The 26,749-nt window shown below is 38.9% G+C and overlaps 4 protein-coding genes and 1 long non-coding RNA gene across 9 annotated transcripts; 2 read left to right on the top strand and 3 right to left on the bottom strand.

Annotated features, from left to right (window-relative positions):
• Window positions 1–6,059: 6,059 nt before the first annotated feature.
• Window positions 6,060–7,382, bottom strand: LOC124191562 (lysine-specific demethylase 4C-like). Of its 4 annotated transcripts, none has more exons than XM_046584855.1 (3): window positions 7,273–7,382; window positions 6,654–6,841; window positions 6,060–6,590 (listed from the first exon to the last, which is right to left on the bottom strand). In XM_046584855.1, the coding sequence occupies exons 2-3, from the start codon at window positions 6,783–6,785 to the stop codon at window positions 6,234–6,236; spliced, it is 489 nt and encodes a 162-aa protein (XP_046440811.1). In that variant the 5' UTR covers window positions 6,786–6,841; window positions 7,273–7,382; the 3' UTR covers window positions 6,060–6,233. The 4 variants fall into 4 exon arrangements, with proteins under 4 accessions (XP_046440811.1, XP_046440809.1, XP_046440810.1 ...); XM_046584853.1 differs by having other exon boundaries at window positions 7,301–7,382; XM_046584854.1 differs by lacking the exon at window positions 7,273–7,382 and adding an exon at window positions 7,060–7,206.
• Window positions 7,383–13,199: 5,817 nt separating this feature from the next.
• On the top strand, window positions 13,200–14,164 carry LOC124189936 (histidine-rich protein PFHRP-II-like). The gene is made up of 3 exons (XM_046582448.1): window positions 13,200–13,203; window positions 13,399–14,054; window positions 14,135–14,164. Exons 1-3 carry the CDS (start codon window positions 13,200–13,202, stop codon window positions 14,162–14,164), a joined length of 690 nt encoding a protein of 229 aa, XP_046438404.1.
• A 1,601-nt stretch (window positions 14,165–15,765) lies between these two features.
• LOC124190133 (thymidylate kinase-like) lies at window positions 15,766–17,151 on the bottom strand. Of its 2 annotated transcripts, XM_046582695.1 has the most exons (8): window positions 17,101–17,151; window positions 16,840–16,936; window positions 16,712–16,766; window positions 16,623–16,640; window positions 16,463–16,553; window positions 16,304–16,394; window positions 16,044–16,232; window positions 15,766–15,990 (listed from the first exon to the last, which is right to left on the bottom strand). In XM_046582695.1, exons 2-8 carry the CDS (start codon window positions 16,909–16,911, stop codon window positions 15,877–15,879), a joined length of 630 nt encoding a protein of 209 aa, XP_046438651.1. In that variant the 5' UTR covers window positions 16,912–16,936; window positions 17,101–17,151; the 3' UTR covers window positions 15,766–15,876. The 2 variants fall into 2 exon arrangements, with proteins under 2 accessions (XP_046438651.1, XP_046438650.1); XM_046582694.1 differs by lacking the exon at window positions 17,101–17,151 and having other exon boundaries at window positions 16,840–17,092.
• A 15-nt stretch (window positions 17,152–17,166) lies between these two features.
• On the top strand, window positions 17,167–18,822 carry LOC124189933. The gene is made up of 7 exons (XM_046582447.1): window positions 17,167–17,696; window positions 17,790–18,014; window positions 18,096–18,176; window positions 18,237–18,317; window positions 18,378–18,458; window positions 18,519–18,752; window positions 18,818–18,822. The coding sequence occupies exons 3-7, from the start codon at window positions 18,116–18,118 to the stop codon at window positions 18,820–18,822; spliced, it is 462 nt and encodes a 153-aa protein (XP_046438403.1). The 5' UTR covers window positions 17,167–17,696; window positions 17,790–18,014; window positions 18,096–18,115.
• Window positions 18,823–25,192: 6,370 nt separating this feature from the next.
• LOC124190242 lies at window positions 25,193–26,058 on the bottom strand. Its single transcript, XR_006872923.1, has 3 exons — window positions 25,889–26,058; window positions 25,492–25,813; window positions 25,193–25,430 (listed from the first exon to the last, which is right to left on the bottom strand). It is a non-coding gene; the product is annotated as an uncharacterized LOC124190242 (long non-coding RNA).
• Between the last annotated feature and the right edge of the window lie 691 nt (window positions 26,059–26,749).

Genomic DNA, 26,749 nt, shown 5'->3' with positions numbered 1-26,749 from the left:
AGAACTTTTCGGATGTGAAAAGCTCATAAAATTTCCAATACAAAATCAGCGTTGGTTTCTCTCTTTGAGCAAATTTCGCAATTTTATCTATGAACAAAAATAAGAAAAAGTTCAATATCTTGAGGTATCTTTAAAAAGGTAAATGTTTTTACTTTGAAAAAACATCCTTGGAAGCAAGCACAACTCGAGAAGGCTGAAAAAGAGATGAACAATAATCAAAATATCAAATCTGTCATTGACCATTTCAATTAACTTCATTTTTAAAAAAGTCATTGGAAATCGGACCTTCTTCTTCGGACTTCGAAGCACCAGCAAGCAGACATCATTCGTAAAAAGCGATGTGGTCGATTTAGGGAATAAAAAATAGGCATTGAGAAACAAAACAAAATAATTTTGCAGGAATTATAGATTCCTTCACCCCCTTAATAGTTAATAAATTGGGAAATTACCGAACTAAAAATTATTCGGTATCGTCAAGCTTGGATGGAAACACCTTTTAGTTTGGTGTTCCCTTCCTCAACTCAGCCATCAACCTTTAAGTACAGTTTTTTTTTTATTATTATTTTACGTAAAGCTAGGCGAGGTTCATTAAATTCAAGTTATTTAAGTTAAAAGTCATAAATAATGAAGACTTTTTGTATAAAAACTTAGTGGAGATGATAAGTAATATATTTATCAAAAGTGTGTATAGTTTTTATGCCGAATATTTAATTTTTTTTATAATAAAGCTGGGCTGGGGAAGAAGCAGACTTCTTTACTGAACGGATGTGCCTAACAACTGCTCCGCAGAGAGATTTTAAGATCAGTTGTTTCAAGTGTTTTATTTCTGTTTTTTCATTATGGACAAAGTTGAGGAAGAGGGATTGATTTTAGCGAAGATTCCCTCGGGTAAATGGCCAATGCGATTTGTTTTTAAGGGATGGTCGAGTGTATAATAAGAGGGTAGAGAAAGTGGGGAGGGGTTGACACGCGGGTGCTTTTGACGTTGTCAACCTTACTCCGGATAGACAACGAGTGAAGGAGGGTTTGACCCATTACAAAAGTCAACCCGGTACACCGAATGGGAATGTGGTCTCGGAGGCAGTCTTGAACCTCCATCAGCTGTTCTGAGCCATGAAAATAGCCATTCTGTATCTTAAGAACAATGGCGTGTACCGGACCATTGTTCTTTTTACCGGACCATTTAATTTTTTAAGAATTTAAAATAAAAGATTCTTTAACAGTTTTTCAAGATCTTTCGATTGGTTGTATTTGTTTTTTTTATTTAATTAATTTTAAGTATAGTAAATTTGATGTAAAGTGTGTAAAAGCTTCCGATTTAAAAAATCGGAAGCAGAAATCTGCGACCTCGTAGAGTAACCGCGTTTTTTTTTTAATTATTAAAGAAACATTGATTTACACCATATCTGAAAATCAGAGAGGTTAAATTTATAGTTAGTCCGCAACAATTCGACAAAGTTGAGCTATTTTATTGAATTCGACCTTCAATTTAGGCCTCAAGGGTTTTTCAAAAGGGTTAAGGTAAAAAAAAATTAAGATCTAAAAAAAAGAATTTCTAGATGGTGCTCTTACGAATTAAAAAAGAATACCTTGATTGAAGTTGTAGACTCTGAACCTCGTGCAACGAAAAATGAAGAGCACGCTATTTATGATGTACACGACAGTACAGTTACGTATATATTATATCGATAGGTTGAGGTAGACCTATTTATAAGTGATTTGTAACATACTATTGACTGATTTAGATTTTTAAATAGATATAAATATTTATTATTAAAATAAATCACACCGTTCGGTTATTTTACAATTTTTTTCCAAGAATATTGCAATTTAACAATTTATTTCGTAAAAAATCACAAATTGGCATGAATAGCCATTCCCGGGAAATAATGAAATGCCCAATAGCGTGGCCATAATCGAAATAAATCTCAATCATTATATCCATACAGGCCTAATAATCAAATTCGCAAACACTATTAGTTTGCGTATCTTAAACGCCGCCTCATGGGCGCGCGCTAGTTAAATTTTTTTTAGCTTCTAGGGCCGTTCATTGTATCTTTAAGTCCCTATCGTGTAAAAGATCGATTTTTTCATAATCAACCTGTTACAGGTGAACCTTCGTTCAAAAAGTGATTTACCCTTGTTGTTTACATATTCATTTTAGGTATTTTATAACTTAGATTGTACATGCACGTGGTGGCAAGAAATCACAAACAGCATCTGAGCATCCCTTGGTACCCCTCTGCTTCGGACAGACCTGATGTCGTAGCAAGAGTTTATAACTTGAAGAAAAATGAGATAGTCGAAGACATTCAAAAACGTCAAATTGTTGGCGCAGTTACTGCAAGAATCCACGTTATCGAATTTCAGAAGCCTGAACTCCCTCATTGTCATATGCTCATCTGGATCGACGAACCCGACATACCCAGAACATCAGCCAACATCGACCGAACTATTTGTGCAGAAATTCCTGATAAGGAAACCCACCCAAGACTTTATGAAATCATCATGTCCAACATGATTCATGGACCGTGTGGAAAAGATCTCAATGACAAATCACCGTGCATGGATGATGGCGAATGTACCAAATCCTTCCCAAAAGAATTCGTTTCTGAGACTGTCATGAGCAACAACGGGTTCCCTACGTATCGCAGAAGAGCTGGACAAACACATCCCTTAAAGCGGAACAACAAGATTTATCAGGTGGACAACAGATGGGTTGTCCCTTACAATCCATACCTTTGTTTGAAATTCAACGCGCACATCAACGTCACGTACTGCGCATCCATCAAAAGCATTAGGTATCTTTTCAAATACATACATAAGGGGGTCGACTGTCAAGGAACCAAAACAATCACCGGGACACAGGGTGCCCATGGTACGCAAGAACAAGGTTCCCAAGGAACGCAAGAACAAGGTGCCCAAGGTACGCAAGAACAAGGGGCTCAGGGTGCGAAAAAACAAGGTACTGGATCTGCAATTAAGTGGGATGAAATAGCTCAATACCGGGACAATAGGTACGTCTGCGCACCCGAAGCCTTCTGGCGTTTGTCAAAGTTCCCTTTGGCCTACAAATCCCATACAATCCAACGACTAGCAGTTCATCTTCCACAAGAAGAGCTAGTCTTTTTCACACCTGGATTGGACAAAGCTGCCTCTAAAAACACCACTCTGACAGCTTGGTTTATTTTGAATCGAACCACTCCTGCTGCCAGAGACATGTTCTACAGAGAAATCCCCCTGCATTATGTGTTTGACGGTACTTGGAAGCCTCGCAAAAGACAAACCAACTTACTCAGCAGGATCTACTCTGTCAGCATTCGGCAAATATAACTATTCTGTCTTCTCTTGCTTCCTTTGAACGTCAAAGGGGCGACAAGCTTTGAGAATCTAAAAATTCACAGGGGTGTTGAGCATCCAACGTTCAAGTAAGTTTTTAAGCTCTATATCTACATTATTATTTTTCTAAATCAATTCGATATGTCGTGTTTCAGGGCTGCTGCCATCTCGAGAAACCTTCTTGAAGAGGACAGTACTTGGGAACGAGTCATGCAGGAGGCTGCCGCATTTCAAATGCCTACGGAATTGAGGCAACTTTTTGTTGACATTTGCTGTCTGTGTTCACCGACGAACGCCTTTCTTCTTTTTGAAAACAATCTTCCATTTATGATTGAGGACTACACTAGAAGCGGACACGATGCTGAAATCGCGAAGAATCTGGCGCTCAAGTGCATTCAAGACAGTCTGAAGATGAACGGTCGACTTTTAGAAGACTTCAATCTGCCGTTGCCAGATTTTCAAATGATTTATCAGCTGGTTTTCCAACGAAAACGGTGAAAATAGCGTGATAACAAGGCAAGAAAGAAGATTAATGGGGGAGAGAATGGTGGCCCAACTAAACACATCCCAGCGTGAAGCATTCGACCAAATTATGCATTCTATTAATGCACCCAGCACAAACTTGATTCAGCCACGTACATTTTTCTTAGACGGTCCAGGTGGCACTGGGAAGACGTTTCTGTACAACACCCTCATCAACGTCCTGCAAGGTCAAGGGAAAAAAGTGATCTCGGTGGCGTCAACTGGAATCGCTGCTACGCTTTTAACAAACGGAGCCACTTACCATTCCAAATTTCAAATCTACCCACCCATTACCGAGACCACAACATCAAGAATAGAAGAACATGAATACGGCGCACAATTGATTCGTGATGCTAGCCTAATAATCTGTGACGAAGCAACAATGATGTCACGTTACGCTCTAAAGGCAATGGAGTAGTTGGACATCCTGCGTTGCGCATTCTCCGCAAATTCGAAAATCTCATTTGTGTCCAACTTGATCTGTGTCGCCTACAGCGTCTTATGGAAAAACCAACTTCTTCCCGTTAAAAAAGTTGTTTTCTTACCTATAACTTTGATTTTCCCCCTTTTCTTCCTAACAGTGAATACTTTATTCATTTCTCTATTACCTAATTTTTATTTCTATCCCCAATTCCATCTGGTTAATTTTTAATTAATTTTTGTTTGTGACTGGTTTTTTTGTTGTCTCCTGTAGCAGAAGAATTTCGTTCGTAGCGTGGTCGATTCTGTCTAGAAACGTCTGCTACAGGAGACGAACAAAAAAACCAATCGGCCAATAAGAAATCTGGGTTCACTATATATGAAGGCCTGTATAAATGCAATGGGTCTAATGTGAAGGCCGATATATAAGACCTTCTGCTGGCTTCCGCCAGGAGCGCAGCGGACCGTACGAAAAAATGGCTGCAAGCCAGGGAGGGAAACCAGCTAAATTATCCTTTCACTAAATCAGTCACATCTCAACCAATAAAATCCGGAAAGGAAATTCCTTTTGGATTTCGGTGGTTGAGTATGCAATAAACCTTTTGAAAAATTAGTTTTTTCCCTAGCTCCCCCGCTTTTCCGAAAATGGATGTCAAAGCCCCCCCACTTTCTGACAAAATTCAAAAACCCAAACTTTAGAGCTGAATAACTCCTAATCGGGTGGGAATTTTGTAATTCTGCAAACGCAGGTAAATCCGGCGTGCGAAGACAAACATGCCTATATTTTTTTTATATTTTTAAGGCCTTTTCCGGATTTAGATCTGGAAAGCCCCTCCATGATTTCGGTCTACTTGAATCGTGGATCGCTTGTTAATATCACATGTTGTGATGGACTTGACCGTCCTATGTGCTTCCGTGTCTTGTGTATCCTCAATATTTAAACGTAGGCCTTTACACGTTTTAAGACCCTATTTTATTTGCGAAATCCTAATTATAATTAGATTCTCAGAGGTTCTGATTGAAGCGTTGTTTTATAACTTGTTATAAGAGGTCTAGTTATCTACGACATTCCGCCGATAATTGTTTTCGGAATTAATGTCTATTTTTATTTTTAATATTAGTTTGATGTTTTCTATGCGTGAATGTTTAAGAGAATACAGGAACATTTTCTTAATTTGTTTGCATTATAAAATTTCTATTTAATTTATTACTGCCTATTTTTTAAATAAAACAAGCATTAAAATCTAGATAAACTTAAAACTTGCACAACTTTAGCCTATGACGATTTGAAATCTAGTGGTGTCCCCTGGTGGCATCCACAGCGGATTCCGCATTTTAGCCCCCTATGGAGCAGTTACACATCCTGCGTTGCCAGGTCTGGAAATCTCATTTGTGTCCAAAATGGCCAATCATCGTACAGGGTTTTAAAGAGGCTTTACGATCATTGGCCAATTTGGACACAAATGAGATTTCCAGACCAGTTTTTGAATATTTTTCCAGAGTTTCACCAAATAACTATGAAACATGAATTTGAAATTAAACTTAAGGATTAATGTACTTAGGGAGTGTGCCTTCAAGGATGAACGAAATTAGGCGCAAAAAAATGAACTATATATATGTTTGCCCCCAGGCAGCGTTGGACGTTAACTGCATGTTAACCTATTTCTTTATTACCATGTCTTAGCGAAAGAGTCCTGTGGCTATTCCGAAAGTGGAAAATTACTCTACAACATATTGAAATATCACGAAAAAATACTGATGAACCGCAACACAAGACATATTTTCCATCATTTATTCGAAGCTAATAACAGCTAGGACGGCAAATAAAAGTTCGTTTTCTTTTGATACACAGTTGAGACTGAGAGGGAGATTGAGGTAAAGAAAACTCGAGTCAGGGCGATTTAAAAAATAAAAAGGGAATGCTTGATTTCTGTGTTTCGACTCACTTCGATTTAGGGGTCAATCCGTGTGCGTTGGGGTAGATACCCTGGCTTGTCCAATTTATTTTTAAGATCGCTGGGAAGTCCTTCGTCGGGATGATAAAATTCTTGTCGCTCGGCGGTAACGACAGTACCCTCTCCATCAAGGAAACTCAATGTGTAGAGCTGGCGCTCAGAAATGCTACGTAGGTAGCCGACGTGACGCTTCCCGAAACACATGAATTCGACAGCGGCTCCTATTGGAGGAGGGCCGTCCTCAGTGCAATTGTAATTGAGGATGTCTTCCGGATAAGTGTCATGACTGCTTGTCCCATCGTTGAAAACAACAGAGTAGTAGGTTACAGCCTTTGAATTATCTGTCACATTACCCTTAAATGAAAAAAGGAAATCGTTAGTACAACTTGCAGCATTAAAAACCTTAGCGAGACTTACCAGGCAATATTCACCTGATTCAGGATGTCTAGCATAAACTTGATGACCAACAGTTAAATCTTGAGGAAAATTTAAACCCTTGGCTAACAAGTCTCTGCGAAGCCATCCTCTTGTTGCTGGTTGCTGTTGCATTTTGTAGAGTAGATCGGCAGAGTTATTTGCAAAACTTGTCACTCCCCGAAATAGACCTGGAGGGTAAATAATAAAAAGGCTTAGAAGAGATCAGAGGTATGTGATTCAAACTAAAACAATCATTATTTTCTGGGGGGGGGGGGGGGGGGGATTTTGAGTTTTACATATAAATAACTAACTAGGGGTGCTTTAAACATAATAACCATAGCAAATAATAACTAGAAAAAAATTGTTAGTGGTTGACACTCTGGAGTAAATTTTACGATAAACCTACTTTTAGTACCACTCTCAGAATCATACCACATAAGAGCAATTTATTGAGTAAGTAAGGTTTTTCAAAATTTAACAAACAAACAAGTGTGTTTAGATTTTTTCAGCATCTGTTCTGTTGGTCATTAGAGAGCCGGTACATGGTAGCTGAGCTATGTCAATCAATCCAATTTATGCGTCATTTACTGTTATCTGATTTAGTTTAAAATTTTTGCACCTTTATGGAAATTGTCTTCAGTATTTACAAGACGATCTCACGATCTCGTGTCCTCGTGTTCTCACGGTCCTTGCAACAAGAAAATAGAATGCAGACGACAGTGACATCAACATGCCACCTAGCGAGTAAAAACGAAAGTTTTATTATTTCTTTTTCTTTTCAATCGACTTTGCACGACCGCTTTTCTACCTACTTTTTTGTAGAATTTCAGGAATTTAATAATCTCTCCAACAATTATACGTTAAAAAAGCTGGTTGCACGTCAGTACCCAAAAATTGAAATTCATGGCGCAGTGCCAAAGTCCGATAACTTGACGGGTTATCGGGGAATAATGAAGCTTCGAATTCGACGGGAAAAAAGTTAAGCTATTTAAACACGGGCACCGTTTAAAATCATGTGTTAATGTTATTAATGCTCTCTATTCTACCTTTAGACCTACCTACGTAACAAATGCTAAGCTGGCGCTGGCCCAATGCGTCCCTTGTGCTTCAGTTCAGAATGTTAAATGTCAAAATTTCAACCTACGAGTGCAAAGAAATAACAAATAAGTAAATAATGTTTAGAAGTGAAAAGTGCGAGAAAAAATGGTGAAAAAAATTTGTTGTTGCTATTTACGATAAAACGCTACGCGTCACAATATGCGGCCAAATGAATAAATGTAACTTTATAGTGGCTGAAACACGACGAAACTCATCGTGAACCATGAAGCTCATTATTCGAACAAGCCACCAATTTCAACATTTTTACTCGTCCAATTTATTAAATTACTCCCCAAAATAAATGAGATTTCCAGAAACAGTTTTGTGTTAAAACGTGTTAACATATTGCTTATAATATCCCGAATTTCCGATTACACGTCCCTTTCTTTAAAAATTATCACGGAAGACGGAACCCAGTCAACCCACTCACTCACTGCCCCCATCTCCATCAGTCCGTGTCTGGCAATATAGTTGTTTCAGATTTTTAATGAATTTATCCTATCATGAGTCAAGGGTACACCGCGGAACGATATTATAATATAATTTGAAATCCCATTATTAACGTTCTCAATTCAGGGTTTCGCCATCTCTCGTTTAAAAACATTGAAAAAAAAATATTTTCCTGTTACTATCGTATATAACTGAAATGCGATAAAATCTTATTTAGGGCAATTTCTTTTCTAAAAGTATACCGACATTTCAAATTATCAGTCTCAAGAAAATGAATACTTTCCTCTCAAATTTTCTTTCCTCTCCGAATTTCTTCTCAGCAAATTGAAGGCAATAACGTACTCCAAATTTAAATCTTCGCTTTATGCACTGGCTGTCATCCCCCACCCCCCTCATCAAAGTCGCACTCTGACGAATAAAATTTCTTTGGCCTGAATAAAATAACCTTTCTCCCACAACGATAAACACCGGATAAAAACGATAACTTTTTTCCGACACTGTGAGTATGCACGGGTATGCAGGTATGCTAACAAGGCGTTGTACATGTGCACACAAACAGCCGTAAGAACTAGAAAGCTGATGTCATATTATTATTCCATTCCCATAACAGTTTTCACTATAAAAACGGTCGCGTAATCTCTGCTACCGTTTCCGATCATGAACAGCATTAGTCATTTCGGTCATTTCTTCAGGCCTGATGATATAAACTGAGTTATCAGGTAAATACATTATCTTCTCATATGTGTCCATGCCAAGCATTATATCTTAGTTCCTACGCGGCTTTCTTCACAGATATGTACTGATATAAAATAACTAACATATGACTTTGACTTTAAATTCGCAATCTTACATTTTATTAAAACGCTTCCGGGAGCATTTTATCGTATTTTTTAGATAAAATTTTATTGAGAGAAAAGCAGACAATGGCTGATTAAACTCAAATGAATTTGAATGCGCTGAGCAATGAGCGCTATTAACCAAAATAAATGTTACTATACGTCACGACCTGAATGTATAAATCTTTGGTCAATCCAGCACTCGACGGTGAAAACCATTTAAAAATAACACCTCGTAGCACTCTGTCATCGATTCCGAAATAGTTAGAAATCGACGTGATGACACCCTCGCGTATGAAACTTAAGAGTTCTATATTCAAAACTTCGGTAAATATTCCACACGAATTGGTGATTGACTGATTGCCTCGCAAAAACTAATAAACTGATTGGCGTAAAGCGAAAGGGCTTGACCGTTTGCAGCACGTCTGTTTTCGTTTTCCTATTCTTTTCTCGCAATTTTATCAGTTATCAGGCAATGACGAAAGTTTCAGCACCAATTTCAGTTTCTATCAATGAACATTTTCAGTCGGCGCATAAAGCGGCTGGCTTAAGGATTACAGCCTATCAGGACACAAGAATCTACCTATGACATTTATGTTTACTGAGACACTTATGCCAGTTCACTGTAAAATGGGCACGCATTATTAAGAATTGAAATTTCCTTGACCCAGTGTTCTCACAAATACCCACTAACTCCTTCTGCATGTGAACAAGTTTGCACCTACTTTCACATCAGTCAAGCAGCATTATGGGTATCACGAAATTAACGTTATTATTAACTGGAAAATATCCAGAATTTATAATACCTATCCTTAGTAATAAAGCTAGCAAAATTATTTCGACAAAAATCTTGAATGGTTGTGACAGTCACAAGAAAATGACGATGCCAAGACGGTTAAATTAAAGGGTGTCCAGACGATTCGGCACTGACTCGTCATAAAAAATTTTTGGCACTATCTAGTGACAATTCGGCACCGTCTTTTTAACCGATTCGGCATCAATCCACCAGGTGTCAATTATAGTTTAGTTTTAGTATTCGAATGAAGTAAAGTCATTTTATCATTTAAACCTAGAACAACTTGTAATTACAATTTTTTAAATCAGCACTATTTCTATTTACTTTTTAAGTTATTAAACAAGGACGTAATGAAAGAAGTTCATGTACCAAAAGTTACGAAAAAATAAGGAAATTCTAATGAGTTACAGTTAGCTTCTTTTTTATAAGATTTGCTGATTTGAATGCGAATGGTGGTGAATGTCAAAGTAGGCTCGTGGTAAATCAATGTAGATTTAAAGGTAAGAAAACACGCCAAACAACACTTGATTTGTCAAACGAACATCTCTTCTTTCTTACCGCCGGTAAGAAAAGATATTGCCATAGCCATTTTTGCACTGGGTACCCAGAGGAAAAGCAGACTTAATAACGATTCATCAACAAGCGCTATAGGAAGAGAGATAGTCAGATAAATTTAAAATATTTGCATTTTATTATTTAATTTAGTTCAGCCTTCCGATGTTACCGTATAAAATCTGGGAAACGGATTCTTAAGAGTTAGATTGGTTGCACGAGTACTTGGAATCTTAATAACTGACTAACGCCGGAAGTAGAAATCATAAATTAACTGGATAATTAAAATAGATAATTAAAATAGATAATGATGTGCAATTACATTTAATGACATTTATTTATTTTCAAAACATTCTTATCTAAGAATATTAACGTCAACGATGATATCACCAATTATTACGTCATAATTTGACGTTACGTCGTACGATACTGGAAGATACTAAAAATCCTAGCTAAGCTAGTAGGCCTATTAAAGCGATTGTTCTCCCTGAAACTGAGCGGTAGCGCGTTTTAATGTTGGCAGATTTATAGTTTATCAGATGTCATATAATGGCAAGAAAAGTATACACGACGAGGCCCAAGTTCATGAAGTATAATGCTCATTGCTTAACAATTGGCAACTTTCCTATTTAATTGATTTCATGCGCCTCAACATGTCAAACACGGGGTCAAACGCTTATTTCGTCACGGGTAAAATTTTGCAATCGTTTTTCTCATGGCCTTGAGCTACAACTTGAACATTTATAGGAATTGACAAAAATACACGGACGTGGGGTCACTGATTGACACAAATTTCCATCGTAAAAGAGAGTGGGAATAAACATTCAACTGGATTGAGGAAGTAGTAGCCCGCGATAAAAAGGGTTCGTTAGTATTCGCCATTTCATGTTTCAAAGGTCATTCAGTCTATTCTGACGTGTACTTTATGACAGTTGCTTAAGTTCAACTCGAAAATAAAGCTCGATAGGAATGCTAGTTCCAACTTATTCAATCAATAAAGGGTGTACAGGAAAGCGAGTAGATGACTCAAAAATAATGCTTTAAAGAAATTAACAACAGTCCAGACTTCTAAAAAAATTCCCAAAATGTTACAGAATGGCCTAGTTTGCAAAAAACCAGCTAGCGAAGTGCAAACGCTTTGTCATAAAGAAAACGCTTTCGACTTTAACAATAAAAATAACACTGGAAAGTGATCGATTCTCGTTTTGTCGATCTTAAAGAGTCTAACGGAGTGTAAGAATTTCGCTTCTCTTGGCACCAAAAGGAGAACGCCAAACAAATTCTTGCTATGTGAATTATGACTGAGGAATTATATATTTTTTTTAAATGACAACTCGAAAAAAAAAAGACAATTAGCTTGGGCTTTACCTTAACTTTCGAAACAGTGGATGTTGACTGGACAACTGATCTTGCGCTGCACCTTTGTGAATACAGTCACATGAACATACACGGGGGACGTCATGGCAAGAGATGTGGAGTGAACTGTAGTCATCCGAGTTGAAAATGGGAAAACAAGCGCAACGGTTGCTCGCTGATCAGTTTTAGACGAAGAAAACCTAGTTCCTAGGATGATACAAATAACTGTATTAGTTGAAGACAAAATATTGGGAAAACATGAAATATGTAAATAAAACAACAAACTCCCAAATCAATTTTTTTTTTAACAAATTCAATTCAAATCCCGCGCATAATTCGAAACACTACGCCATCTAGCATCCATAAATTTCACTACCTTTGGTGATGACACGGAAATAAAATAGAGGGACACTTGAAATTATAATGAGATGCAAAACCAAACGAAAAGCTATTTACAGTCGGTAGGCAAATGCTTACAAAAATCATTACTAGGCCTAGTGTTGTTTTTTCCCCTACCTTTGCAAGGTTTGCGGCTTCACGGCAAAAGTTTCAACCGACGCAGTGAGAAGTTCAGTTGGGTTGGGGCATATAGCGGCATAAAGCTTCCACCTAGAAAAAAGGGCCAACGAAATAAATCGATCCAAGGTGCTTTGTCAATTACATTAGTGGCAGCAACAACAATAACATGGGATGAAGGCTACTTTAATGGTTTAAAAAAACGCCATTAAACTAATGTTTTAAAAAAGAAAAAAGTAGGCGCCAGGGAGGGGAAGGAGAAAGGGAATTTCGTTTAGAAGTACATGCAGCGCTAACCAGTTTTAGTATTTCGAGTGAAAAGTTGACCGGAAGAAAGGAACGGGAAAAAGAACATGGAAGAAGTGAACTAGAAGAATAACGCGGAAGGATGTGACCGGAAGAATAACACGGAAAAAAAGCGACTGGAAGAAAATGACCGGAAAAATTGAGAAAAATTAAGGCTATAAACTGGAAATGACTTGTGAATATAGAAATTACTCTTTACTACTTTTAAACTTCCCCTGGAATTTCCCATTTCTTTACTCTTCTGAGTTCTCTCCCTTAAAAAAAAATACATTTTTCGGCGCGTGGCATTTACGGAGCGTCATCATTACGATTTTTATTATTATTGACTGTATAGAGTGACGTGTTAACGTTAATTTTTTTTCTCCTTAATTTCGTTTAAGTGTAAGTAGCGTTCCCAACTGGGACCATTTCTGAAAATTTCTGTCTTGAAATGGAGATCGCGTTGACGTGATCACTATCTGATGAATTCTTTGCACTAGCTAGTACAGTTGCGTCAGTGCCCTTGATGAGACCATTAGAATAAGAAGAGGGAGTGGATCTCATCAGTAATAGGACAGCTAGAAGTGATGGGCCTTCTTTCGTTCCGTTTCCGTAAATCCGGTTTGTACCATCTCTGGAAATCGATCATAGCCTTAAATGGGTATGTAGCTGAAATTGTTCTTGAATGTTTCTTGGTCAATCGTGTGATTATAGTAGCTTACTGCTACAGGCCACAACGGCCACGCTTGATTCCCATGTTTGAATCCGGTCGAATAAGTTTAAGAAATGCTGCAGAATATTTATATCGTCGTCGTCCTATTTCGGCAATAATGATCTGCAATATCATCACGTCCAGCATCCGTCAGTCCAGCATCATCATCATCATCATCCGGGCTACTATCCGGCGGCCTCTTCGTCGTTCCATCACCAGCAGAACCTGTCGGCGACCGATGGCGGCGGAGGCTATCAGAGGTCGGCCAGGATTTATGGGCAGCCGACGGGAAATTCAAATCATCACCATTAGATTCACGGCAACAACACGGGCGGCAGCGCGTCGATCAGCAGTCCGTCACCGTCGCAAACGGCAACAGCAACAACAACGGGAGTTACGCCAGATTCGGCCACCATCCTCACCATCCGTCGGCTTATCACCACTACCACCGATCGGTGGCCGTCCCGCTGGCCCATCACGCCAACAGTTTGCATCATCCGCATCAAGGCGGGCCGGCTCATCATCTGGCGGCCGGCAGGTTCTCCGTCCATCACTCACCGTTTGCTCATCACCACCGCCATCAGGGGCAAGGCGGGAGGGTGTCCGTCTCGACGCCACCCTCTTCGCCCCGGGTCGTTGCTCCTCTGGAGACGCTCAACTCCGCCGCTCATCATCACAATCAACTGCAATTGAATCAGCATCATCATCATCCGCATCTCAGCCATCAACCCACTCCGCAACAGCAACAGCAACCTCTGATGCCGGCCAACAGGCCGGCCCTTCCGTCAAAGCCAAGCGCGGTAAATATTTGAATTTCAAATTTCTCCCGCGTTTTTTTTTCTGTTTAATTTTGAAAATTGAACGCGAAACATTCGCGCAGGGCGGAAGCGATGAGGCCGTAAGAAAGTGACGACTCATTTTCGCTCGTTTGCTGGATGCGCCAAGACGTACACGAAGTCGTCGCACCTGAAGGCCCACCTGCCGACGCACACGGGCGCGAAGCCGTACCAGTGCTCTTGGAAGGGATGCGGATGGATTTTCCCCCGCTCCAACGAGCTCACCCGCCAGTACCGCAAACACAATGGCGACCGGCCCTTCCAGTGCCGACTCTGCGAACGGGCATTCTCCAGATCCGACCATCTTGCCCCTTGTGTTGCCCTACACATGAAACGGCACGTAACGGCCTAGAAATAATATGCAGCAGCTTTTGAAAAATGAACAGAAAAAGAAGCTGAGGCGCTCATTTTGATAAAATAATATTTAATATTGTTATGTATAATCTTATCTCGTCTTTCTAATTGCATTCTATGTCAAACAATAAAAAGAAACAGAATTTAATAGGTCTGATTATTATCGCTCTCTCTATATATATTGGGCGTGAAAAATTTAATTAAAATTTTTGTTTTAGAGGAAGAAAATCGAGTTTTTTTTAGGGGGGGGGGAATTAACTCGGAGAAAATGATGTAGCCGACCAAAGTTGTTGTGATGTTTCTCTCTTGTCGTTGTTGTATAGGACGGAATTCTGGATAGCAGATCTAGGCCCTTCGAATGACAGACGATGGACACCAGCGGTCATGCTGACTGGGGTCTGGCTGATTTTAGCCGGATTTTAAGGTATATACAGTGCATATACTGGGCGCATTTCTCGATATTGTCGTCTGCGTCCGTCTATGTATAGCCGACCCCTGACCCTTACTCAACACGGAGGCCATTCATCGGCACGCAAACGTCCAATCTCGTCTCCCGTGAGCCCAGCAACGCCTCTCTACTTTGTCCGACAACTTTGGTCGCTGTGTGTTTGGCACTCTTAGGATATCACCCTCATAACCAAACACACCCATTTGATTCATCATTCCCTCCCTGTAACGTTTGGTTTTCAAGCTTGTTCCGGATTTATACAGGAGAACTTGAATTTCAGATTTAGTCAGTACATGAGAAATGAATGAAACTGGCTGGAGAGGGGAAAATGTGCAAGAAATTACTGTTGGGTAGAAATACGTAACTACTCACTCTACTCTACGGTCAGAGCAGAAAAAAAAATCGATTTTTCAACCGATTCCCCCCAAAAAATAAGAAATTTATATCCTGAAATCTAAAACAATTTTTTTTTTAGTTTTGCACTTAAAGTCGTCGTTTCCCAGAAGGAAAAAAAATAACAACCTGAATTCCTGAAATATTAGATCCAGCTAAAATAAAAAAATGAAAAAAATTGAGTTTTTAACTGAAGGACGTCTTAACCCAATGAACGACTAAAAAAAGTTAAAAATCTTAAAAAAATAAACATTGTCACCTTTTACTGGTACTTGGGGATACCATGGCAGCCACTGATTAGACGGGATTAACCGCAACGGCAGTGAAGTTAAGTAAAAGCAACAAACCATTATGTAGCTGTATGTATGCTGCATCGGTATGCTTTACCGATCTACGGATTTTCTGCAAGGAACGTATACTACAATATTCTCTACTATTTCATGAAAGCGTCGATCGCACTAAAATACAGGATACAGCTCCTTCAAAATATGACTAACAATTTATTTTAATTTTAAAATTAATGGATCCGAAATACACTAAGGGCTTTCGTCGTTACACAAGTGAATAAACTTCAAAATTATTTGACACAAATTAAATCCACAGTTGCTTCAATGCGGAATCGGGTGTTATATTGTCTAATGCTTCCTGAACCAATCGACAGACATCACGCCCGACTTCTTCCATAGATCTGCTGGCATCTACAACCTGAAAATAAAACATTATAAGGAGTATTCTAGAATATTTTATTATGGCATTACCCTCCATGATTCATCTTGAAGCTTCAGATAGTTTGATCGGACAACTTTCTGCATCTCGAGATTTTCGTAGCGTTCAGATCCATACTGTCCCCTAGTTTGTGCCTCAACGGGATCAATATCAAGAAATATTACCAGATCAGGTTTCAACAAACCACTGTCTGATTGTTGGCACCACCTTAAGTCCATGTTCTATAACAAAGTATAAGGCAAGTTAGAGTTTTACAAGAATAATTTTAGCTGAAAATCCTTGTTATATATACAGGTTTAGCGGCAGAGAAGGCAATTCCTGAATATGAGTAACGATCCACGATAACATTTGTGCCTTTCTGCAATAATTTTTTAATGTCTGGCCTGTGTGTAGAAATATTTAACCTTAAATGCATAGAAAAATTTAAACAGGAAAACTAAAAAAGACGTACAACAGTTCCCATCGATTGGCTGAAAAGAGCAAATGGATTGCATGATCATCTAATTCTGTGCTGCATTCCAAGTATTTATTGATAAGACTCCCTGTAAGGATGTAAAAAGAATACTTTCAATCTATATGTTAATTAGGTTGAAATTGTGGTAGAGATTTACCAATGATAGTTGATCGATCTGAAATTTGAGAGGATTTTGAGATCATTTAAAGAAGTATATCAACATTAAAATATTAAACATTTCGCTACCTGGAAATCTCATTAGATGAGCTTCTTTGTTGCTTTCTTGTAACCACCTGATTGCCTTGTGGTATTTATTCAACAAATGCACTTTGTTTATTTGATTTTTAAGATGTTTATTAATACAAATGTTTTACCTTTTGACATTGAGTAGTTTTTCCTGACCGATCACATCCTTCTAATACGATGAGTGCGCCTCTTTTTATCATTTTATTGCAATATTAGTGTATACCTCTAAAATAAGTATAAAAATAACTTGTCGATGGCTGGAATAATAAAAGTGCGTAACAGTTAAGTTAAGCAGTAAAATCTGCTGATTTGACACTTCCCAAGAAAGAACAACAAGAACAAGAACTTAATAAAAAAAAAGAGTCCTTTTGTCACTTTCGAAAACTTACCAGACGAACATGACAGGACCGTGTTGCCAGATCTCTTCCGATGAATACCAATTAGCAATGACATGGTGTATTAGTATGGTGGGGGAACTTTTGTTGGAATCGGCTATCTCGAATGAAGCCAGTTTCCGGACAAGAGGCGGAGCTTAGTGCAAAAGTCGAAATTCCTAACAGCCAATTGCAGGGCTGGTCACGTATTGTCGGTGCCCTCTATGAACCAAAATACTAACTTCTTTCATAATTTAGGAATTTCGGTTCTCGTTCGTTCGAATACGGCCATTACGTATGAATGCGATGTAACCGTTTCATTGATGTGTGATTTGAAAGTTATCTAAAAATGGTGAAACGGTGTTTCATAGAAGATTGTTGTACTGGCAGAGACCAAGAAAATGGTCCAGCTATATTCTTTACAATTCCAAAACATCGTCTAGAGGAATGGAGAGTGATTCTTCCAAAAATGGGGCTTTTGGCCTCGTCACGCTTGTGCTGGCGTCATTTTGATGAAGATGACATCTTGAAGGGTAAATTTATTTTAGGCCAATTTCATCCACAACAACGATGACGACTGAAAGATGGAGCTGCACCAAAGCATCTTTTAGGTAACAATGTAAATTATAATTGCTTCACTCTTCAGTCAGTATAACTCACACGCAACATATTTTTTTCAGGGCCTCGCAACATATTTTTTTCAGGGCCTACAAGACAACAGAACAACAGACGCCCAGCATTGGAAGATTTGCCTCTAAATGGTCCTGTGAAGAAGAAGAAACTGCAGCCAAGATGCAAAACAATTACGTCAATTTTGGGGACACCTATTTCCAGCATTGTTCAAAATCAGTTAACTACTATTCACCACACAGATCATAGGAACAGTTCCCAACCTACAACTAAATTGCTTTGCACAAATGCTCTCTCAGGTATAACTTTATCAACAACTTATGTTGATTGAGCAATTTCCTTTAAATCAATAATTTTTTTATTTGTTATTTTCTTATTAGATTTTGGTTCCAGCCATGTGATGTTTGAAGACGACACTCTGATGGGTTATGCTCCTGTGCCAATAACTACTGTTCTAACAGGTATTTCAAAACACTGTACAGTGATTCAAACTGTTGATATATTTCATTTCTTAAAATTAGATCCTGGGCCAAGCCAAGCCACTGTTGAAGACGACACTCTGATTGATTCAGTTCCTGTGCCTGTCACTTCTGCCCTTCCTGGTATTTCAAAACACTATACAGTGTCTCAAACTGTTGTTACATTACATTTTTTTAAATTAGATCCTGGGTCAAGCCAAGCCACTGTTGAGGATGACACTATCATGGTTTCAGTTCCTGTGCCTGTCACTTATGCTCTTCCTGGTAGTTCAAAACACTATACAGTGTTTCAAACTGTTGTTATATTTCATTTTGTAAAATTAGATCCTGGGTCAAGCCAAGCGATTGTTGAAGACGACACTCTGATTGATTCAGTTCCTGTGCCTGTCACTCTGATTGATTCAGTTCCTGTGCCTGTCAGTTCTACTCTTCCTGGTATTTCAAAACACTATACAGTGTCTCAAACTGTTGTTATATTTTATGTTAGTAGTTGTTATAAGTTTCAAACTCGGAACTACAGCGCATGTAAATACAAAGTAATCTCAATTAAATTTCTTTGCTTCAATTTATTTTCATATTTTTGGTTATTTCATACAATTTTAATATAACACAAATCTACTTAGTCTAATAACAATCAAAATAGGATATTATAGGTTACTAAGTTGGTTACAAGTTGGTTATAGGTTACAAGCAATCGGACTTAGAGAATTTTCAAACCGTTGACAGCATTCAAGGGGGTTTTTAGCTCATAGTTCACCCAATTGTCCACCAGGCAGCGCTGATCATAGGTGACCACTGGCTTCAGCCGAGATAGCCGATTCCAACCATAAGTTCCCCCACCATACTAATACACCATGGCAATGAGTAGGGCTGTGGCCCGGGCCATGAAAGCCCGGGCCAAAGTTCGGGCTAAAGGAAAAAATAACGCAACCCGACTCAACCCATCGAGGCATTTTTTTAACGGGGCGGGTGATGGGTCGAACCGCCGGGTCCACGGGCCAACCCGAGATGTGGCGCCATCTATTGGTCAAATAAAGAATCTCACAGCTAGAAAGGGCCAGAAAGATCTGGAGGGATAGGATAGCTTAAATCCATGCATTGCAGTGTTGCAGACATTCGATGTTCAGTCATCACGTTTTAAGTAGACGCTGACACGCGCTAGAGCTTCAAAAGGCAGAAGTGCAGAACACATGAAGTGGTGAAGGCAGTATGTCTAAACGTAAATCTACTTCTAATAATGGCGAGCAGTTAACGCGTAAACCTCAAAGTTTGTCTAAATCGAGCAATTCTGCTGGGAAAAAAAGAAGTTTACCAATTAACATAAGCATTGAAAGTGATGATGAGAATGAGATGGATGATGCAGATGCACTTCCTGCAACAAGCACAGAAATAACCAATCAGTCAAGTTCAGCTCCATCGAAAGGTATCAATTATTCTATCTTTTAATTTGCTGTTTAATGGCTAGAGATCTCCTCAGCATTCCAGCGACAAGCGCAGCTAGCGAGAGGGCCTTTACTGTTGGCAAGGATATTTTTGGCATTTCGAGAATGAGCTTGAAGCCTGAGACCGTTGAAGCCCTAATCTGTCTACGTTCATGGTACAAAGCAGGATTAGTGGGGGTAAAAGAAGTCTACGATTTATGGAAGAAAACTTTGATACCTTACTTTTCAACTTTTGGAAAACGAAGAAGAAGAAGATTTTTAAAAACAATTTTTTTGTATTTGTTCGATAACTCAGTTAATTCGGATTTTCACTTCCAACACTTAGTTCCAAGTTTCTTTTCGTTTCATTGATGTATGTTTACATCAATTCTCATGTATTAATTTTTTTTTGGTTCATTTAAAACAGAATAAAAATTCAATTTTTATACGTTAGGAAATTTTGCCATTTATTGATAAACAGACTGAAAAGATGATGAAAAAGTATGATTGACCCGTTAAAAACCCGGGCCGTGACCCATCCTGTTAATATTTTTTGACCCATGGGTTGGCCCGGGCCGAACCAACCCGTGTTTGAAGAAAAACCCATCTAGGCAACCCATTAAAAAAAAAACCGCCCAATAAGCTCCGGGCCACAGTCCTAGCAATGACATTTTTTATCGGGTTCCAGCTAGGGCTGTGGCTCGGACGTTTTTTAGCGTTTTTTTTTAAATAGGTTTTTTAGATGGGTTTTTCTTCTTCCGCGGGTTGGGCCAACAGAGCAAATTGGACTCGAACCGGGCCGACCCATGGGTCAAAAAAATTTTACCGGCCGGGTAACGGCCCGGGTAAAAAATCGGGTCAAACACACTTTTTTTTTACAAACTTTAAAAAATTCCCTAAATTTCTTAATTATCTTCTTCTTCCAACAGTGACACATCAATTCTGTCTTCTGAACACCCCTGAACGCCCTTTTCTACCACTTATCCTACTTTTCATGCTACGAAATTATCGTAGAGCATTTGGCGGCAATATTTTGACAGGCATAGAGAATTACGAGCTTTTCTATGTGACTACTAGATGGCGCCACCGCTCGGGTTGGCCCGCGGACCCGGGGGTTTAACCCGTCGCCCGCCCCGTTAAAAAAATGCCTCGGTGGGTCGAGTCGGGTTGGTTTTTTTTTCGTTCAGCCCGGGCGGTGGCCCGGGTTTTCATCGCCCGGGCCACAGCCCTAGTTTTCATCGCCCGGGCCACAGCCCTAGTTCCAGCCGTTTGGCTACCAAAAGGGCAGAATTATCGCGTGTAAACAGGGCTATTTAGTTTTAATTTATTTTTTTCGTCAATTTTCCGTAACCCCTGTTCTCTTCTCGGCTGTGTTGTGTTGGCTTCCCTATCCCGGTTTTTAGCAGAGCCACAGATGATGGTAGAACCACTTATATGGAAAGGCCTTCCATTGCCTTTTCGGCTTTTCCCCCTGGAAGTGTTCTGGCCATACCTTAGTTGCAGAGCCACAGCGGGTGTGTTGGGAAACACATTTTTTTTCCAGTACCAAAATCAACAAAGTTTCAGTAGATGGTCGCTGTTGGCGCTGACAATAAGGTATAAATCGATACTTAAGCTCATTTTTCCACTTTCGATTCGCGATATTGGCTACAACTTTGTGGTTCTACCATACATCTATAACTCTGGTTTTAGGGTAAAAGTAGTCCGATATGGAAACTTTAAAAAGCGCCTTTAGTGAGTGTGTCAGCTACTACGTCCAGCTACTTCGTACCGCTTCGTACAGCCTAGATGGCTCTTTTTAACGTTTTCACTTCACAATTCTGATAGGCTCCGCCCTAAAATATCTGAAAATCGGACTACTCTTACCCTTAAACCGGGATAGGGAAGCCAACACAGCCGAGAAGAGACCAGAAGTCTATAGCTATTATGGCCGTACACGTCTACGTGCCTGCCTGCCAAATTTTCTTACAAAAATTTATGTTGCAATGTTGCACCCCCCCTCATTTTTTGCAACCCTTTCTCAACCCCCAATTTTTAAAAATCACATTTTCTTTGTTCTAGAAAGTAGAAACGGCAGACCACGTCCAGCTCTCACATCGACAGATCGCTGTCTTTCGCTCTCCCTCCCCTTAATTTCCTGATTTATGAAGGGGGAAATAAAAATAAAAAGGACGTACGGGACAAGAACAATGAATTTTACCCATAAACCCCAATTATACCCACGTCACCAATTGGATTTTTGTGGGGTTTTTGACGGCCACCTTTTTAAGAGCCTCATTGACAAGTGGATCCCTCTTCGTTTTACTCACATATTCTTCAGGATGAAAATCTTTCATGTGTTTTGGAATATTACGTTTGTAACCACATGTAACATAACACCAATCTGTAAAAAAAAATGTGTTGAAATGGTGATAAAGGATATCGGATCCTTTACGTTGTATGCACTGCTAGTCTGTGCTCCATTGCCATTTTCTCCTTCAATCCCCTTCGCTAATGTTATGTCGCATTTCTCCCCCTCCGACGTTTCTAGGTTACAACGTACCTAAAATTTAATTGAATGCCAAAGTTATTAACAGTAAAACCTTGCTTTGCTTAAAGCAGGACCCTCAGTCTCAGTGAACTCCTCTGGATGAAATTTGTTAGCATGCCTATTTGCGTTAAAATTGTTAGAACATGCTTTAAAACACTAATCATTCGTTGATTGAAATCTATAAAAGTAAAAAAAAAATACATCAGTAAGTGATGGTGATTCATTACAATGTAATAAACTCCTACAAATAGGAATCTCTTCTTTTCTTCCATTTCCACCTTTTTCTTATCTTTTTCGATTAAAAATGCATCTTCCGATTTGGCCAATGTCTTGAAACTTTCATCTTTGGCTGCAGGGCCCTCGAAAATAACTTGGTAGCCCTCCAAAGGGCGGGAGCGGTAACGAACATCGGAACTACAGAATTGAACACCTGCTGTGACAGTACTGGTAGTCACAATAGGTAGATGATCAGCTGCAACTGGTTCCTTTTGGCGGAAAACGTATCCATTAATTTTTCCGCTCTGATAGAGTGTTTCGAAAATCTTCAGATATGCATCTGTTATGGCGTTGTCCTTCACCGCATCTATGATGGTGACATCGTACTCTGTAAAATAGAAATAAAACATTATTACCAAAAATGTACAAATAAATAAAAACAAAATATTTTAACATACTTAATCCAAATGGAAGGTCCACAACCAGTGTGCAAGCATGCTTGTATCCTTTGGGATATGTAAATTCCCTTTTTTTCCACATTTTTTTTTAAAGACTTTGTCTAATTCTACTTGTGCAACGTGGGGGTATACGCCACCCCCCGGTTGCAGGTTTTCCTTGATGAAAATTTGATAGTCATCAAAATCTCTTCCAGGGAGATAATTCCTGAATGTAGAATAGAAAAGATATAATTTAATTTAAGAATGTAATATAAATAAATAAAATAAATAAAATTTTAGAATTAAAAAAAAAAATTACAAATTCATTATCTCTTCCTCTAACAGGAACGTGATATAATTCCTGACGCAAAAATCCTTCGCCTCTTCTACATTTTCATGGATGGCAGACTGATTACGCCAAGGATCTCCTATAAAAATAAATAACAATTAAATCTAATTATTAATTATTAAAAAATTTTGGGTTTACTTACCGAAGATCGTCATCATTACACGCCATTTTTTAAATTCTTTACGCTGTGAAAAGCGATAACAGCTACCAAGTTGCTGAGTCATGAAGACAAACAGCTTATGTCTGTGAGGTGGCTCTCCATCAGCCATAGCTATCATTATAAGATGGATTGTTGATCCTCGGTCTGAATGAAAAAAAAATGATTTGGGAAAAAAAATTCACAACTCAATCAATTTCACATGCTCCTCATTTTTCAGGCTCCTCATGGTAAATCTCCTCCTCCTCCTCTTCAAACCAGATTTGGGATCCGTCGATCCCGTCAATCGCAGGATCTCACCCGCCTTCCTCTTCTTCGTCTTCACCTTCTTCGTCTTTTCCCTTTTCTTCACCGTCAATTCGTTCTTCTACCCTCTCTATAATTGATAAGTTTAAATAAAAATTAATAAAGATTAACGCCTATATTGCTATGTTTAAATTTAAACAAAAAAAAATTAAAAAAATTATACCTTTGTATGTTTCATCCGCATGTACGTTCACTGAGCCGCCCCCCTCGTTGCATAACCTTTTGTTGATGGTTGACTCCTCCTCGTCCTTCTCATTTTTTCGTTGTTCTACTTAACATGTGTAAAATAAAGGGGGAAATCAAAAAATATAAAAAAGTAGGAAAAAATAAACTCATAGAAAAAATTAACTCAAATTGACTTATCTAAAATGGAGTCTACTACTCCTGCAAAAGGCTCCAATGGCGTTGAAGCTGCAGCAGGTAAATCTTCAAAATACATAGGGATTTCTTCCACTGAGAGACTTAGTTTGTTAGACATATTTCCTTAGAGTATTTCCCGTAACTAATCTTGTTACAATTCTGCTTTCCATAAGTAAACTTTTTTCATTTAGACATCTGCCGCTATGTGCGTGATTGTTGCGTGATTGCGTGGTTGCGGGAAGCTTTTGGACGATGTTTATTTTCAAAAATTCAAACTTAGTTTTCAATATCGGATAGAACAAGATTCGAAACTCAAATTGATGACCAATACCCCATTGCTGATTTGAGCTTTTTTGAGCTTTTTGCTATTCATTAGCTTAGATATTGACTTATATAATGCAACATGTTACCGATTGATATTACAGTGACTGAAGCTGTTGTAATTCAAAATTTTCAAAATTTAACTTTTATTTATCTCCCCTTGACCGAGAATCGAACTTCTGTCCACCACCATGGTAGAACGGATGGCTTACCATTACATCACCGTTGACTTAAAGAAAAAGGGAAAACATGGTACCGTATGGTATGGTCCAGGTAAACCCCCCTTCACTTACCCCTCTCCCATGGGTAGGTGCAATACCCCCCGTCCGACCCCCTTTCTGGCCGGCTTGGGCTGCGCGTCAGTCCCGTAAAACTCGAAACTTTTAACACAATAGCTTATTTCCAAGTTCACCTTAAATTGTATTTCAAATTGATATTTCTGACAAATGGGCTTTATTTATATCATTGCATTCAACCTTTTCATAAAAAAAAGTTTAAAAAATTTTGAAATATAAAAGTAACAAATTAAAAACGAACAGGTCTATTACTAACATGGTTTCATTGACTGAATAGTATATGACCGGTGGCGGATCTCAGCACCGCTCTAGCATATCGATATACAGTCATCCGTGAAAGTTTCTTGAACAGGCAAATGGCTCTCTATGTTTTAAGTTTAATTTGACGGAAGGGATACTACGGTGCCTACCGTACCCCCGATATTTTACGCCCTTTTCTCTTTTTCTTTATATTCTTCTCTTCCTTTACCTACGAAAGAAAAAGAGAAAAAGGCGCAAAATACTGGGGGTACGGTAGGCACCGTAGTATCCCTTCCGTCAAATTAAACTTAAAACATAGAGAGCCATTTGCCTGTTCAAGAAACTTTCACGGATGACTGTATATCTAGCAAACTGATAAGGATGCCAGATCTCGTACCTGGTGAAATAGGACTGGTAGAAATAGAACTACAGGAAGGTAGAAATAAGACTGTTCGTATGGAGAAATAGGACTAGCAATATTCAGTTGCTAAAAGCAGTCCTATTTCGACTTGTCCTAAAACGTAGTCCTATTACGTTTCAGTCCTATTTCACTGTCCTCTCTCTAAGCTGTTTTCCAGAAGAGAAGCTGTCAAGTCTAAATTCCTGCAAATAGGAAGCGAGATTATTAACAACACGTAAACAAAGAAAAGGCTTAATAAATTACCTAATTGTATCCAACAAATTATATAATACCCTTTCTTGGTCCTTAACTTAGACCAGAGGAGCAAGAGGAGCCGATCGTGTAATGGCGACCCATATTGGACTTCCTATCTGAGGAAAAGTAGCACCACTCAGCTGGATAGGTGCACTGATAGACTCTGACAAGTAAAACAAAATACATTTGTATTTGCTTAAATTTAACGTTAACGGACCGTTTACGTATGTTCGGAAACTCGGTGATCCTCCATTTCTTGTCTTCCGAGGATCCCGTATGCAAATGTAGCATTGCATTACTCGTCAGACTTTTTTTTTATAACACAACGTACCTAAAAATGAATTTGAAAATAAGAGTGGTTCGAGGTTGTCATCTTGGATAGCTAAATTTCCCAGATTGGAGCAACCTCAAAATCGTTTTCTTTTCGCAGGAGCTCCTCCACTTCACTTGTCTCTTTGTTGTTCATCTTTCACGTAATTCAACTCCACCTCAATTAACAGTGGGTTTATACCTACCCATACTATCCCCCCTTCGTTTTTTACGGCCGCCTTTTTTATAGCCAAGTCAACGAGTGGATTTCTTCCACAGGTTGCGTAAATGAGGCGGTCACACACACAATTGAAGAAAAAAAACACAGAGGTAAAAAAAACAATCAAGGTGCCACAACAAACACAGGCACTTTCACCGCAATCACTCGCACACAACTGCAATGATAATACTGTGTGTGTGTGTGTGGATGAGAGGATTGGAACGTATTTGGCAGAATGGCATTCGGAAAATGGTCAAGCAACGATAGAACAGTCTTATCTTTGGGGGGGGGGGGGGGTGGTGGTGGTGAATCACGGCTGGCCTTGAGCTTGGTTGCGTAAGTGGCGTGGTCAAACACACACAATTGAAAAAAAAAACACAGAGGTGAAAATAAAACCAAAAAAACGCACAAGGTAACACAAAAAAACACTAGCACTTTCACCACAATATCTCGCACAAATTTCCGGAAACACATTGTAAAAAAAATGGCGGTCGTAAGTGCAGTGGTGTGCAGTGGTGTAGAGGTTACGAACGACACACAGGATCGGTGGTTGTAAAATATTTTTGGTGGCAGACTTCATCTGAGCCACAAACAAACATCTATTCACATCCATTCGAGAAGTAATGATCCGTTCTGTAGAAAGATAAAAAGGACGAAATAAAGAGGACGTACGGGGCAAGGAAATGCCAATGAATTTTAGGGATGTATCCTTTAAAGCTTTTACGAAATTTCTGCCAT

Source organism: Daphnia pulex, chromosome 3 (genome assembly GCF_021134715.1).
Source record: "Daphnia pulex isolate KAP4 chromosome 3, ASM2113471v1".
Lineage (NCBI taxonomy): Eukaryota > Metazoa > Arthropoda > Branchiopoda > Diplostraca > Daphniidae > Daphnia > Daphnia pulex.
This window is presented reverse-complemented; position numbering and strand designations above follow the sequence as displayed.

Bases quoted from the DNA above. Each gene is read 5' to 3' on its own strand.
- LOC124190133 (XM_046582695.1), bottom strand. From the start codon at position 16,911: ATGATAAAAAGAGGCGCACTCATCGTATTAGAAGGATGTGATCGGTCA. The intron at 16,767-16,839 runs GTAAAACATTTG...AAATACCACAAG, and splicing joins AAACTACTCAATGTCAAAAG to GCAATCAGGTGGTTACAAGA. The intron at 16,233-16,303 runs GTATATATAACA...ACTTTGTTATAG, and splicing joins CCTTCTCTGCCGCTAAACCT to AACATGGACTTAAGGTGGTG.
- LOC124189933 (XM_046582447.1), top strand. From the start codon at position 18,116: ATGTTTGAAGACGACACTCTGATGGGTTATGCTCCTGTGCCAATAACT. The intron at 18,177-18,236 runs GTATTTCAAAAC...TCTTAAAATTAG, and splicing joins AATAACTACTGTTCTAACAG to ATCCTGGGCCAAGCCAAGCC. The intron at 18,459-18,518 runs GTAGTTCAAAAC...TTGTAAAATTAG, and splicing joins TGTCACTTATGCTCTTCCTG to ATCCTGGGTCAAGCCAAGCG.
- LOC124189936 (XM_046582448.1), top strand. The intron at 14,055-14,134 runs GTAAATATTTGA...ACATTCGCGCAG, and splicing joins TTCCGTCAAAGCCAAGCGCG to GGCGGAAGCGATGAGGCCGT.
- LOC124191562 (XM_046584853.1), bottom strand. From the start codon at position 7,379: ATGTCACTGTCGTCTGCATTCTATTTTCTTGTTGCAAGGACCGTGAGA. The intron at 6,842-7,300 runs GTAAATACTGAA...TTTACCCTCCAG, and splicing joins CGAGATCGTGAGATCGTCTT to GTCTATTTCGGGGAGTGACA. The intron at 6,591-6,653 runs GTAAGTCTCGCT...TTTTCATTTAAG, and splicing joins AATCAGGTGAATATTGCCTG to GGTAATGTGACAGATAATTC.